General features: G+C 38.2%; 1 protein-coding gene across 4 annotated transcripts in view; it reads left to right on the top strand.

Moving 5' to 3' along the window:
• RIN3 (Ras and Rab interactor 3) overlaps window positions 1–13,580 on the top strand; it is an 87,844-nt gene extending 74,264 nt beyond the window's left edge. For all 4 annotated transcript variants that reach the window (XM_088145225.1, XM_088145227.1, XM_088145224.1 and 1 more), the window contains 3 exons: window positions 823–954; window positions 4,444–4,607; window positions 9,921–13,580. In XM_088145225.1, coding sequence (XP_088001351.1) covers window positions 823–954; window positions 4,444–4,607; window positions 9,921–10,229 — 605 coding nt within the window. In that variant the 3' untranslated portion in view covers window positions 10,230–13,580. The remainder of the gene's footprint in view (window positions 1–822; window positions 955–4,443; window positions 4,608–9,920) is intronic.

The following is a 13,580-nucleotide window of genomic DNA, read 5'->3' as shown; positions in this document are numbered from 1 at the left end:
ATATTTTGTCTAAACTGCTGCACTGTAAGCATTTACAATTGTCAGATCTGTTCCATAATTAGATGTTCACTTTTTCTTTTGTTAAAATAGTTCTTTCCATAATTTCATGGTGTACTAACTGGTCAGAATTCTATTCCTTTCCCCACACAAAGAATCCTTTCCCCACATTATGCTTGTCTGTAACAGACCACTGTTACAGTCACACTGACACTCTGCAAACATATATTTTTATAACACAAAACATTGAGTACTGTTTGTTCAGATAGCAATCAGTCATTTGCTGCCACGAAATGAGGTAGTAGCTACCCATTTAGCTTTAAAAGGGGAAGAGGTAAATTCATGGAAGTATAGAGTCAAAACACTACCTTTACTACTGGGGGTGGCATACCAGTCATTAGGGAGAATAATCATTAGGGTGATTACTGTCATGTCTGGTTTACAGGTTCCTCAGAGCATCTGGATGGCAGTTATGGAGACAAATTTTGGTCTCATCAAGCTGCACTGTTCTTTGGTTCATAGCTCAGACAATTTCCCCAAACTTGACTTTTTACAGTAATGAAGTCAGTGGGAGAACTTTGGAAATCTGGACTGCAGCCAAATCAGTTTGTATATTTATATCATCACCAGCCTTTCTTCTAATTTGTGTTTTGGCAGTTGTAAGAACCAAATGCTCTGCAATGATTTGGATAAGAATAAGAACTGACTAACTCATGGACTGGTTGTTTGGATTGCACAACTAAGTTGCATGTTCTTAAGGTCAAGCAACTGTTCTCTCCTGCACAGAGATTGTGAGTGATTAAATCAGCTCTGTTCTCCTTTTAGGGAAGCTTCACGGAGCAGATGACTTCCTCCCAGTGCTCATGTATGTTCTTGCCCGCAGTGACCTGACAGAGATGATTCTCAATGTAGAGTATATGATGGAACTTATGGACCCTGCTCTGCAGCTGGGTGAAGGTATGGAAGAACTCTAGTATGTTGATGCAACGTAGGAGTAGCCAGTTTGCAGCCATATAAGGCTTCCCCAGTCCCTTTCTTGCACCCTCCAGTTCTCACCATATTTGCATGTTTGGTGGAAAATGCAAACATTTGGCAGATTTCCAGTTTAAAAAACAAAACAAAAGGCAAGATCCATGCCCAAAGGTTCAGATAAGCTTAGCCCACATTAACCTCCCTAACCTTAAAAAAGAAAAAAAAATTGCAACCCCATATTTCTTGGTGATGTCACTAAAAAGCACTCTTCCTTACATCCTTCAGAGCAGAATGAAAAGCATATGGCCCCTAGTAGCCTCTAGACGCTCTTGCTGTGGTGATGGGGGAACATATTGATGAGAGTGAAACAGAACACTTCTAATAAACATTTTTATCTTGGCCAATCTTCATAAGCTAAGTAGGATCAGTCCTGTTCAGTTTTATGTAGGGAGACCACCAGGGAATTGCAGCAATGTAAGCTAGACTGGGAAGAAGATCAGAAGGGCAAAGTGTCCAATTCAGATCTCATTTCTGCCATAAACTTACTGTATGGCTATAGATAAGTTGAGCCTCATTCTGTCAGTTAGATAATGTGGGTGAAACACACCTACATATATAAATGTGATTATTATTGTTGTTATTATTCATGGGATTATACCTTGTTTTTCCACCACAGAAGAATGGTGGACGAATTTGGATAGAATAAAATACAGCACAGGAAGATTAAAAAGATAATTTTAAAAATAACAATGTAATACAAACATTTAACTTTAAAAAAGTATATATTAATTAAAGTATAATCCTTATTTTTATGTATGTAGGCATATTAGGGCTGTTGAGTATTTCAGATTTTGATCTGGAGAGCACCTTAAAGCAGATGACCACAAGATGGCAGCAAAAGGTTTGAATTCTCTGTATCTTTTTGCTCCCACCTAGTGGTTATTTGGATTTTTACATCCCTTTTTGGAGGGTAGCAGGAAAGATGTGTTAGTCTTGCCATTGGAGGATGAGGGGAGTGAAATGAAAATAAAAATAATAAATAGCAGCATAAAAGTAACCATAATTCTTGATCAGTATCTAGTTGTTTCTCTCAATAGATATTTGGATTAGGTGACTTGTGAAGTCCTTTCCAGATCTGAAGGTCATTCATTCTTTGTGTTCTGAGTTGTATGAAATGGGTTTCCATGAAATGCAGAATCCTTCCGTCCAGATTTGGCATGACCAGACAGATTGCATCACACCTCTTTATATTACAGCAGAAACTTCAGAGCAGTGAGGAAGGCAATCATACTAATTAGCTTGCTCCCATCTACCTGGTTGCACTGCCAGACTCTGGCTTTTTGTATGTTTGTTTATTTGTTTTTCCACCATTGTCTTTCAAAATCTGTTTTCCCCAAGAAGATTTGTCTTCCTCATACAGTGCATCTTTGAAAATTAAGGATTCTAACTGTGCTTTATTGGACCTCCCTGATCTGGGCTGCAGAAATATGAACGATCACTAGAGAGCAACAAAGGAAGATAATTTGCTTATATGTCTTTGCTGCTGTTTCCTGGTGATCTGGATTTGTTAGCACAAGTTTTTATGATAACGCTGATAAGAAGTTTCTTCAAATGACTTTGGCACCTACTCATGTGCCCCAGAAATCCCTGTAGCAGCACTGGCACAAAGAAACGGGTTCCTTCCCCTTGGCAATGTTTTTGCCTAGGTAATACTTAGTCATGACCCAAAGGGAGTTTGTGCATTTGAAAAGGGAGCAAAAGATCCCCCTGAATAAGAAGCAGAGAAAACAAGTCATTTGGCACTTTAAAAATTAAAGTAGTGTGGATTTATCAGACCAGAGCCCTTTGTATCAAAGAGAACTCCTAGCAAACAATCCTGCTTCTTTCTATTCAGGAAGAAATCCTACTGACTTTAGAGGAGCTTATTTTCTTGTATTTGCTTGTACAGGATTAATGTGTAAACCTGTTAGTTTCTAATATTCCATTCAGAATGTTGTTTTCACTGTAAAAAGCAAATACTGTACAGCTTCCTTTCGGGGAATACTAAGTGGCTCTCCCAACAGCTCAGCTGCTGTATTCTAAAAACAGATCTTACTTCTGAAAATACTGTTCACAACAACAACAAAAATCTGTCAAAGTGCCAGAAATATAGAAATGTCTTGATGTTTTCCCCTTGCAGTAGTTTAGTTAGGTCTTCTGTGCCTGGGCAGTTACAATCCACACAGCCCAAGGTGTGGATTTGGGAGGCACAGTTCAGTTGTAGGAGGGGTTAAGAGATTAGCCTGGCTTTGGGAAAAGCCACATTCGAGTCCCTATCAATCTACGTGACTTCAGGCTGGTAACTCTCTTTTAGCCCAACATACCTCACAGGATTGTTTGTACAAATAAAATTAGGAGAGACCCACGTGGAAGATGCCTTACATTCTCAAACAAAAGGTGTGATATAAATGCAATATTTAAAAAAAAAGAGAGAGAAGGAGGAGGAGGAGAAGAAGATGATGATGAAGAAGAAGAATTGGTAGACACTGAAATATTCTTATACAGATTCCTTATTGGACCTCCCTTTTTGGATGTAATCTTATGCATCTCTGTGCAAGAGGACATGTAATTGAATATGTAGGAGGTACAATACTGAGAGTTGGTCAAAGCCAAATGTACTCCTCTACTTCCCCTTCAGCAGCATTGCAAAAAAGCTAGGGCAGTGCTTCCAATGAGCTGATGGAGGTACACAAACTCAATTTACAAAAAGAAGAAGAGTGAGATGTTCAAAGAATGAGGAAATAGTTGAGATGGAGACTTTTTCAAAATGTTTGCCAAATATTTGGAAATATTTGCATCTCTTGAATTAGATGAAATCATTTGGAAGGAGAAAATAGAGTGCTGGTTAGGAAAGACACACAGGAGGGAATGCAGCTCCTTGTGCTATGTGGAATGATAAATGCAACAAGGAGTTTAATGTCTCCTGCAATTATGTCTGTAACTTGTCCTTGTAACTTGTTTGTAAGGACAAACAAAGCAAAATGTTACAAATATGCAAAATATATGCAAGTATGCAAAATATCAGAAATAACAAATTGAAAAAAAAAAACATCCTTCTAATAGACAGCATAAGATTACTTCCCAAAAGGAATTGGTAGAAGAATATTTTGCTGCATATAAATTCTTTCTCCTTGCCTTTCTGTTGCAAGAGTGCCATCTGTTGTCCAGTTCCATTAGATTTTCACTTTCTCAAACCCAGTGATTTGGATAGAAGCCAAGCCTGAATATCTCTCTATCCCAGCCAGAATAATTTCATTTCCCCCAGATGTTCATACTATGTTTTCACAACATTCCCATCTCTATTTACAACAACCAGTAGCCATTTAGCAATTTTAAAATAAGCCATAAGGAGAGAAGGCATGAAATGTTCTATGAAGCTGCGTGAAGTGCAATAGAATAAAAATTGCTTGGCTTATACATCTTCATTTTTCATAGGTTCTTATTATTTAATCACTACTTATGGGGCAGTAGAGCTTATCAAAAGCTATGATAAGATCACAGTCACCCGACAGCTAAGCACTGAAGTTCAAGATTCCATCCACCGCTGGGAGAGACGGAGAACCCTTAACAAAGCCCGGGGATCTCGATCGTCCGTTCAGGTTAGGAGATTGTGGAGCACCCTCTTTCATTTTATGCACTGATCATCTAAGTTTGCTTTAAAAGAATTACCATATTTTTCCGACTATATGACCATACTTTTTTCTAAAATCCTTACCCTAAAAAGTGAAGGGCGCCTTATTCAAGGAAGTCAGCCGAGAATCGCGTGGTTCCAAACTGCCCATACTTTGTTTCTGCAGAGAGGCTTCCTCCTATTGCTAGCCTCCAATCACAAGTGAAATAGCTCGTCTCCCAAACAGACTTCCTCCAATCACGAGCCTGATGTAACTGACGTCAGCTGATGCTGAACAAACCAATTAGAGGAAGGCTGATTGCAGAGACAAGCTATCTGCAGTTTCACTCGTGCTTGAATGTAATCAGTTAAGCAAAAGAGCCTGGAAATAGAGCTGCAGAGAGACGGTTTGGACCTCCTCCCACCGAGTGTATCAGGTCAATGTTAACTAATTACTAACTAAAAATGTGTTCTGCACTATCTTTAAAATATTGATTTTTTAATTTTGGGCTGGAAAAGTGGGGGTCGTCTTGTACATGGGGGCGTCTTATTGTCGGAAAAATACGGTACATATCTATCTTGAGCAAAGTTTCCAGCAGAGTTTAAAAGCAGAAAGACTGATAGCACTCTTTAAGGCTAACCAATTTTGTAAGGCATAAGCTCTATGCTTTCTAATAATCAGAGCTTTGGAAAACAAACAAATACAACTCAAATTAAGTACCTAGATAACATATAATGAATGATAGGATTTTTATTATAACTGTTTTTTTAAGGCCAGGAAGAATAAAAACATTTCTGCTTTGTGCTAGATGGATAACAATGAGTCATCAGTAGGGTGTCATCACCAAGAAGACTTTTTTTCTGATAACTACCTGCCATACTACATTAAACTAAATTTGTTGATAAGTGCAGAATCATCTGTGACATGTACTTTTGTTACACTTCATGCTCATTCTCCTTTGCACAGGCCTTATTTTCAAAGTAGAAGATTTAACCTCCTAAATCCTATTCAGGAGCTTGTACTTACAGAGACTTTCCTGAAATCTAGAATTCTGGAACATATGAAGGGGTATTCTTCAGTGGACAGCCAAAATTACTTCCCATACACACATTTGATTTACCCAATTCCAAAATGCCTGAATCCTTAGTTTAGATTTATTCCAAATCTAAGAACCCCTCTACCTTGCATCTCAGCCACAAATCAATAACTGTTTTAACTGAGAAATCCCAACTGCTTAGAGTTGTAATATAACACATCTGGGAAGAGGATTAGGAGGACATGGAGCAGTTCTTCCCTTCCACCCATTTCAGAACACAATTCAGTGAGATAGCAGGAACACTTTGGAAAGAAATATGAAAAGCTTTTGTATTGTTGCCGAGAAAACTGCATGGACATGGCTGTAACATTTAGATGAGTTTAGGTGTGATACAATGAGACTCCAGCTGGCAGATACAATCTAGTTATTGGGGAAGAGCTTCAAATGTCTATGAGTAGACCTACAGTTGATGACTTGCCCCCCAAAAAGGAACTCTGGTCAGAATGCTGAAAACATAAATAACTAATTGTCACCATGCACAAAGCATTTCATTAAGCCATGAAAAGGGCAGGAGAAAAAGGTGCCAAGTTTAAACTCAAGAGGTTATAGAATGTGGGCAGTAGCCTTAACTGTCAAAAGGCAACCAACTGTTTGAAATGGCTTCATATTTGTGTGCAAGTATAATAAAGATGTTTTACTAGACATGGCATGCGGTTTCAGATAAGTTTGAGTCAGCCAGGGGGAACCTCCATATTAAAACATACGGAGGAATGGGGTGGCAATAATACTCAAAAAAGGGACATTGCTAAGTACATACATGGTTGTAACTTAATTAGGGTTAGGATCATTTTTACCAGTATGAGTGCATTTACATTAAACGTCTATGCTATACAAGTGTGTGAACCTGATACGGTGCAATGCAAGAAGATATTAAAGAATTCTATGGCAAATTGCAAGAAGTACTAGGTGCAATATCAAGAAAGGACATAATATTACTAACAGAAATGGAGGAACCTGGAATTACAGGAATATTTGGATTTGGTAAACATAATAATGCAAGAGTTAGGTAATGGAATTCTGGAAAGAGAATTATTTGTTTATTGCCACATCTACTTCCGTGCAAATATTAAAGATCAGTATCTGCAGAGGGACAACACTGGAATAAAAAACACAGCTTAATAGGAAGCAGAAGATGGAGAAATGCAATCTAGTCAGCCAGGTGAGATGCAGATTGTAGAACAATCAAATATATGGATTAAACTTAAAACTTTAAAGAGAGTTATGTGCAGTAACTAGATATGACTTGGAGAATGTACAGGTCGAATATAAGAGCAGTGTGAAGAACAGATTCAGTACATTTAATTTATGCAAAAGAGAACCTGAGGCAAGAGACACTGTGAAACTGGAAGCAGAAAAAACTATTCCCAACATTTCTGAGGAAAAGATGTAAAGAGCTTTCAGAACCAGCTATTGTTGTCAGAGAAAGACAGAAGATGAACGTTATGGGCAGCAATGACAGCAAGCAAGAAAGGAGGAGAAAACCTCAGTCAACAAATAGAGGACAATAAGAAAAAAAAATAGATCTTTCTAATGTTAGAAAAATCATAGTAAAATTTACAGCTAAGGTAGTAATATTCATGAAGAATCGTAGAAGAATCTGCTAAAAGCAAATGGATAGAAGAATTCGGAATAACAATGATGAAAATTCTTTATAAATCATAGCAACATTTGTGTAGGGAGAAGGTATGCAGGAACTGACTACTAGAAAATGAGATAGAAGAGAAAGTCGATAAGCACCAGGCACATGTTGCATAGTTTAAGGCTGCAGAAGAGGCAGTTAACGTGCTAACAGCTATGTGTCAACAGATATGGAACAAACTGTGTGGTCTAGAGACTTCAAAATATATCTATACCAGTGTTGTCCAAACTTGGCCACTTTATTGGCTGGCTGGGGAATTCTGGGAGTTGAAGTCCACTCATCTTAAAGTGGCCAAGTTTGAACAACGCTGATCTATACCAAAAAAGGTAGATACAAGAGAATGTTCAAATTACCAGACTGCTGCATTAATTTCTCCTTCAAGCCAAGTTTTACTTAAGATTATACAAAGAAGAAGAGTATCATCATCACGGGGACACAAATGTCTAACAGAAGCTTTTGAAAAAAGGTAGCAGGATATGAGATCAGACAACTAAAATAAGATGGTTAATGAAAAGCTTGCATGGAGCAAGAAGAGCTTTAACAAACCCTGGGGGTAGCTGGCACCCTGGTGATGCTCCCCGAGCCTGATAATATCTAGCTACCATCACTTCTTGGAAGATATTTATTATTTATTTAGGACTAATTGTTATATTGTATTTTTAATTAATATTTATCTTTTCTGTAAACTGCCCAGAGTTGTTTTCTAACGAGATGGGCAGTGACAAATTCGATATATAAATAAGTATAAATAAATTTTAAAAAGAACTATAGAATAAAAGAAGAAAGGAGGTTTACCTTGTAGTAACAAGAAGCTCCTATAAAACTTGAAATGGGAGAAGCAGAGTGGTTCATAATAGAAAATGCAGAAAGACAGGAAGGCACATTGTTCCTCTATCTATTTATCTTATATAGTGAATATATTATTAGAATGTCAGGATTAAAAGAGATGACAGCTTGGAACCAAAGACAAACAACATTTAAGCTAACCAAACATCGACCAAAATTAATAAAGCCTTAGAAGACCTCATTATGAAAATAAAAACAGTGAAAAATCTAGGTTAATGTTGAATTTTAAGAAGACAAAAAATTATCAGCAAACTGGATGTCGGAACCAACCATGGAAATTGCCAAGAAAAGAAGGGAAGCCAAAGCAAAGAAAGACAAAAATCTCAGGAAGGAACTTCACAAACAGTTACAGAGAGTGTTAGGAGAAACAAGAAGCAGCGTTACAAAACCTATGTAAAGACACTAAAGATCGAAACAGATGTGGAAAAACAAGGAAAATGAAGGGGGAAAGGGGCTTCAAAGTCTGCGTGGGTACATGTAGCACTTGTCAGCAACTCCTTCAATCAAATGCGTCTTTTCCTGGGATTGTGCTGCAGCTGTGCCCAGACCTGGGTAAAGGTAGCACTGCTTTCAAGGAGTTGAGGAAAAGTCCTATGTGAGCACCCACTGCATGCTCTGAAGCACCTTTTCCCTTTGAATCCAAAGCACTGCACAGCCTGGAAAGACAATGGAAGGCCGATGGATAGTATCAAGGCAATCGGTTGAACGTCCTTGGAATAGTTATGTGTTATTGCTAAAACAGGCCAAGATTGTGAGCATCTGTTCATGCAATCATCACAGGTCAAACTTGACTTAATGGCACCTATTTGTAATTTTTGAGCTGCCCTAATGAAGTCTAGTATTTAAGATGTCCTGCCTTTCAACCTCATGGTGGCAGCAAACACTGTTTTTCTCATGTAACAAGCTTTGCATGTCTTAATTCCGGGAGTAATTCTCCCAAGCAAGCATCTTGCTTTTGTGCTACTTGTATACATTGTAGATAGCTCTTCAGATGTTACAATCAAGTAGCAGGCAAAAGTTGCCTCTGAGTCTCAAATATTTACAAGCTATGAGGAATTTGTTCAAAGCAAATTGTTTTATCCAAGGCTGAAGACCCTCAGTTTATCTTGCTCAGCATTGTCTATCCTGATTAGCAGTTGCTTTTTGGCTGCCTCCCTGCTCAGGGATACCCCTGTTCCATGGTTTCAGACAAGAACTTTTCCCAGTCCTATCAGAAGTGGAATTAAATCTGGGACATTCTGCATGGAAAACATTCCTGACATAGTTTTCTTAAAACTTAGAATACGTGAGAACCTTTAACCTTTTGAAGAAATCCATTCCACTCTGCCTCCTCAGCTCATATAACTAATAATCATTAACCCCTTCAACATTTCTTTATAGGACTTGGGCTTTCAATTAGTTAACTATCTTCACCATGGCTTTTAGTAAAGCTGATATAGCTGAACCTCTGGAGTCTAGTTTTTTATTCTTGTCCAGTATTTTAATGTTTTTTTCCAATATTTTTAACATTTTAAAGAACCTTTTTACTATATTATTATTTCTGTTTTTAATTTTTAAGAATTTATTAAAAGCAGTTTGTTAGTTTTTAATGAATTGTATCCAGATTTTTGGTGGTGAAAAGGATGGACAGAAATTTTATACATAAATAGAGAAGCATGTATTTTAATAGAGTTATGTTGAACATTATTGTTATTTCAAAATGTATTCTCCTTGTTTCTAGGATTTCATTGCAATTTCTTTTATGGAGGCTGATGCCAAAACAAGGACACTGGCATACCGGACAGACTCCACAACTCATCAGCTGGTTCAGCAGTGTGCTGAGAAATTTGAAGTCTCAGAGCCCCAGGACTTTGGACTGTTTGTCCAGGTTGATAACAAAACAATGCAGATGGACGATGATGCCCTCCCTCATCAAATCAAATCCCATCTCCTGAACAAAGAGCCCAAGCTGACTTTCTACTTTATTTATAAACAACTTGGTGGTGAAGAGTCACCAATTCCCATTATCAAGGATACAGATGCCTTGTAGCAGCAAGATTGCTCTTTTGAAGCAAACATAGTTCAGAGGATTTAGATATGTTTTCTTTCAAACCATCAGCAGAAACTCTCCAAAATACAGCTTCTGATCTGAATGATGATATGGATAGCATGTGCAATCCTCCTCTGGGGCATTTTCTTGACAGAATTCATTTGCAGTCATAAATGAAATATCCAAGCAAAGTTCATTCTTGGAAGGAGAAAAACACTTGAATAGTAGTTTAGAGCCTCAAATCATGAGTGAATGATATAGCCTTAGTGCCAGATTCCCAGGTACAAAGTAGATAGTCTTGAAGTTATGGACATCTGGCAGATTCTCAGGCATTGTAGCATCATCTCCTCAGTGTTCAACAGAAAGGGCGCAAGTCATTTTTGGTGGTTGCCACAAAAAGTCCAGGTGGACTTCCCTTTAGTAGAATAAAAATTAATAGTAAACTCAGTAGTTCACAGTGAACTACGTAGTTCACTGACTAGACTAGATTCTCACATATCCCACCTGAGATGGCCCACCGTGCTCTGTCTAATGGTAAGCTGACATGGGATGCTGTAGAAGTCTGTGCACTTACAGAAAAGATCAGAGTATCAGTACAGTATCTACTAATATTAAGAAAGATTTTGAGAGGCCACCTCTCTAATTCGTTCCAAGTTTTTGATGTATTCTCTAGCTGCGCACATTGTATCACAGTCATTGCACATAGACGCATCTTTATATTTTCAGGGACAAAGTAATTTGCCATGAAGATATGGTTGACAATCAAGAGTCTGATCATGAATTAATGTAAAAATGTTTTCATTCCATGTCTTCTCCAAAATTTGTCCCCATTATCCTTCATAAATTCATATTCAGGAGTGTATCAAAAGCAGTTTTGCAACAGTAATCTACTTCTCAAAGGAGAAGAACCATATGTTAAAGGTCGAACCTTTACTTTTGCATGCCAAACCCTCTGTGTAGGACTGACAAAGATACCTGTTTAAAAACTAGGGTGAACCATTGGCAGTCAGTTTAGATGTGTGTGTCAGAGTCTAACTCTGTGTTAGGCAACTACCTTTGTACCTGGATGAAGAAGGAATGCAGTAGCATAAGAAGAGATGAGACAGTAGAGAGGGCCAAGAAAAAACCCGAAAGCTTTCATGAATTACAGACCACTTCATTTATCTGTGTCTTTAAGCTGCCACAGGATTCTTCACTGTCATTATAATTGGGGCTATGAACAAACATCTTCCGTGTAATATGATGCAAAATTTGGGAGTTTAGGTAAATCCTCTACACATTTCACTGTGTGTACAGAATGTGGCTCTTCAGAGCTCTCCACAGCAGTACAAAGCCAGACATACACAACCTGGAAATGAGAAGCTGAGCCTTGTATGTTATGGAGTTCAGCATGCGATGATGGTTTTTGTATATAAGTATGTGATGCATACAATCATCTTTCATCAAAAATGCTGATTTGTACAGCATATCTATCTGTCTCTATCATCTGTATGTCTGTCTGTCTGTCTGTCTATCTATCTATCATCTATAGGTAGTCCTAGTTTGACAACCACTTGTTCAAGTGATCATTTGAAGTTATGACGGCGCTGAACAAATGGTACTTACAACTGGTCCTTGAAGTTCCAGCTGTCCCAGTACCCCCATGGTCATATGATTGTGATCTGGGCATTTGGCAACCCATTTGCAATTATGACAGTTGCAACATCCCATAGTCATGGGATTGCTATTTTCAACCTTCCCTGTTGGCTTCCCACAAGCAAAAACAATCGGTAAGCTGGCAGGGAACATTGCAAGTCACTCTGGTAAGTCACCTGCACTAACCCCCACCTGGCATCCATACACCCTCCCCTATCTGGCAGCAGCCACCCCCACCCCTGCCACACTCACACCATGCCTTGTGGCCACCCACACATTCTGCCCTGCCCAGCAGCAGCCACTTATCTACCTGCTGGCTTGCTTGTGAGCTACCTGGGACTTGCTTAACAACCTATGATCCTTGCTTAACAACAGCAATGGGGAGTGCCAGGATTGTTGTCGCTAAGTGATGTGGTCACATGCTGTCATGCTTTACGACCACATCACTTGGCGATGGAAATTCCAGTCTGTCATTAACTGAGGACTACCTCTATCTATCATCTATCTATCTATCTATCTATCTATCTATCTATCTATCTATCTATCTATCTATCAATCATCTATCTATCTATCATCTATCTATCTATTTGGCATCCAATTTTGGCAGCTGTTTGGCATACTATTGATCAGATAAGATGCTAAGCTGCTGTGGCAGAGCCTGAAATCAATTGTTGAGCTAGGAAGCAATGTTGGGCTGACATACTGATGCCTTAGTGTAAGAGACCTTTTCTGTCACACAAAATGTGTATCTTCCAGTGATGTATTATTTCTTTTAAACTTGACATTGAGAAATGTGTCATCTTTACCATAGCATTTTATGAAATCTATGCCCTAAGAAGGCCTTCTGAAATGTATTTATTTTCTTGAATTATACAGTACTGTGTATTTTAAGACAATGGAAACAGTGTTAACAAAGACTTTGGAGGGGACGAGTATTACTCATCCAGGTAGCTTCACTTTAGTCCTCTTATATCAGTCTGACTTAGAAGGTCACAAGATAACCTCCTTTTGTACTCAGGGTCTGGAAGTGATCCCTTTAATTGTATGGACTGCCTTTATCTCTTCTAATAATTCTGCATTATTGTGTGAGTTTATAATATAAATCATGCTTTGTCTGGGAACATTCCTCCTCCCAGATATGCTTGTTTTCTATCATTCTCAACTTTGCCATTAAATTCCCATGCAAAAGATTTAAATTTTCCTTAAATATTCCTTAGTACCAGTTTCTCAGTGAAGAATTAGGAAGTAGATCATAAGAACAGCCTGGTTGCATCAGAACAAGAGAATACATAGTCCTTTTCCAATGTCCAGTCAGATGAGAGATCCACAAAGAAGTTATGAGGACATGACAGTAACAATCGTCTCCTCTTATTGGCCATTTTCCTACAGAACATTTATCTCAATTAATGACGGGTCATTCTGTTCTGGGAATACCAAAAAGGGATTAACTGAGCTAATCCAATTTGTCCGCAAAAACGTACATAAAGCCATGAGGGCTAATAATATTGATGCTACCTTCAATAGAGTTGTCTACTTCTCTTCCAAAGGCATTTCATGCCTATTGATATTTCATGTGAACAAAACTTCCTTCTAGACTTTTTATCTTGGCCACTCATTTTGCTTCAGCAGTGGCAGAGAGCAAGGAAAAGGAACTGTTCCGTACTGTAATGTGTTAGTTTATTGTTGTAAATAGGCAATTTGTTATACATTTGTAAT

Source organism: Python bivittatus, unplaced genomic scaffold (genome assembly GCF_059951505.1).
Source record: "Python bivittatus isolate LINGU-HERP-01145 unplaced genomic scaffold, Pbiv_v1 ctg000480_np1212, whole genome shotgun sequence".
Lineage (NCBI taxonomy): Eukaryota > Metazoa > Chordata > Lepidosauria > Squamata > Pythonidae > Python > Python bivittatus.
Note: the sequence above shows the minus strand (reverse complement) of the source record. Positions and strands in the feature narration are given on the sequence as shown.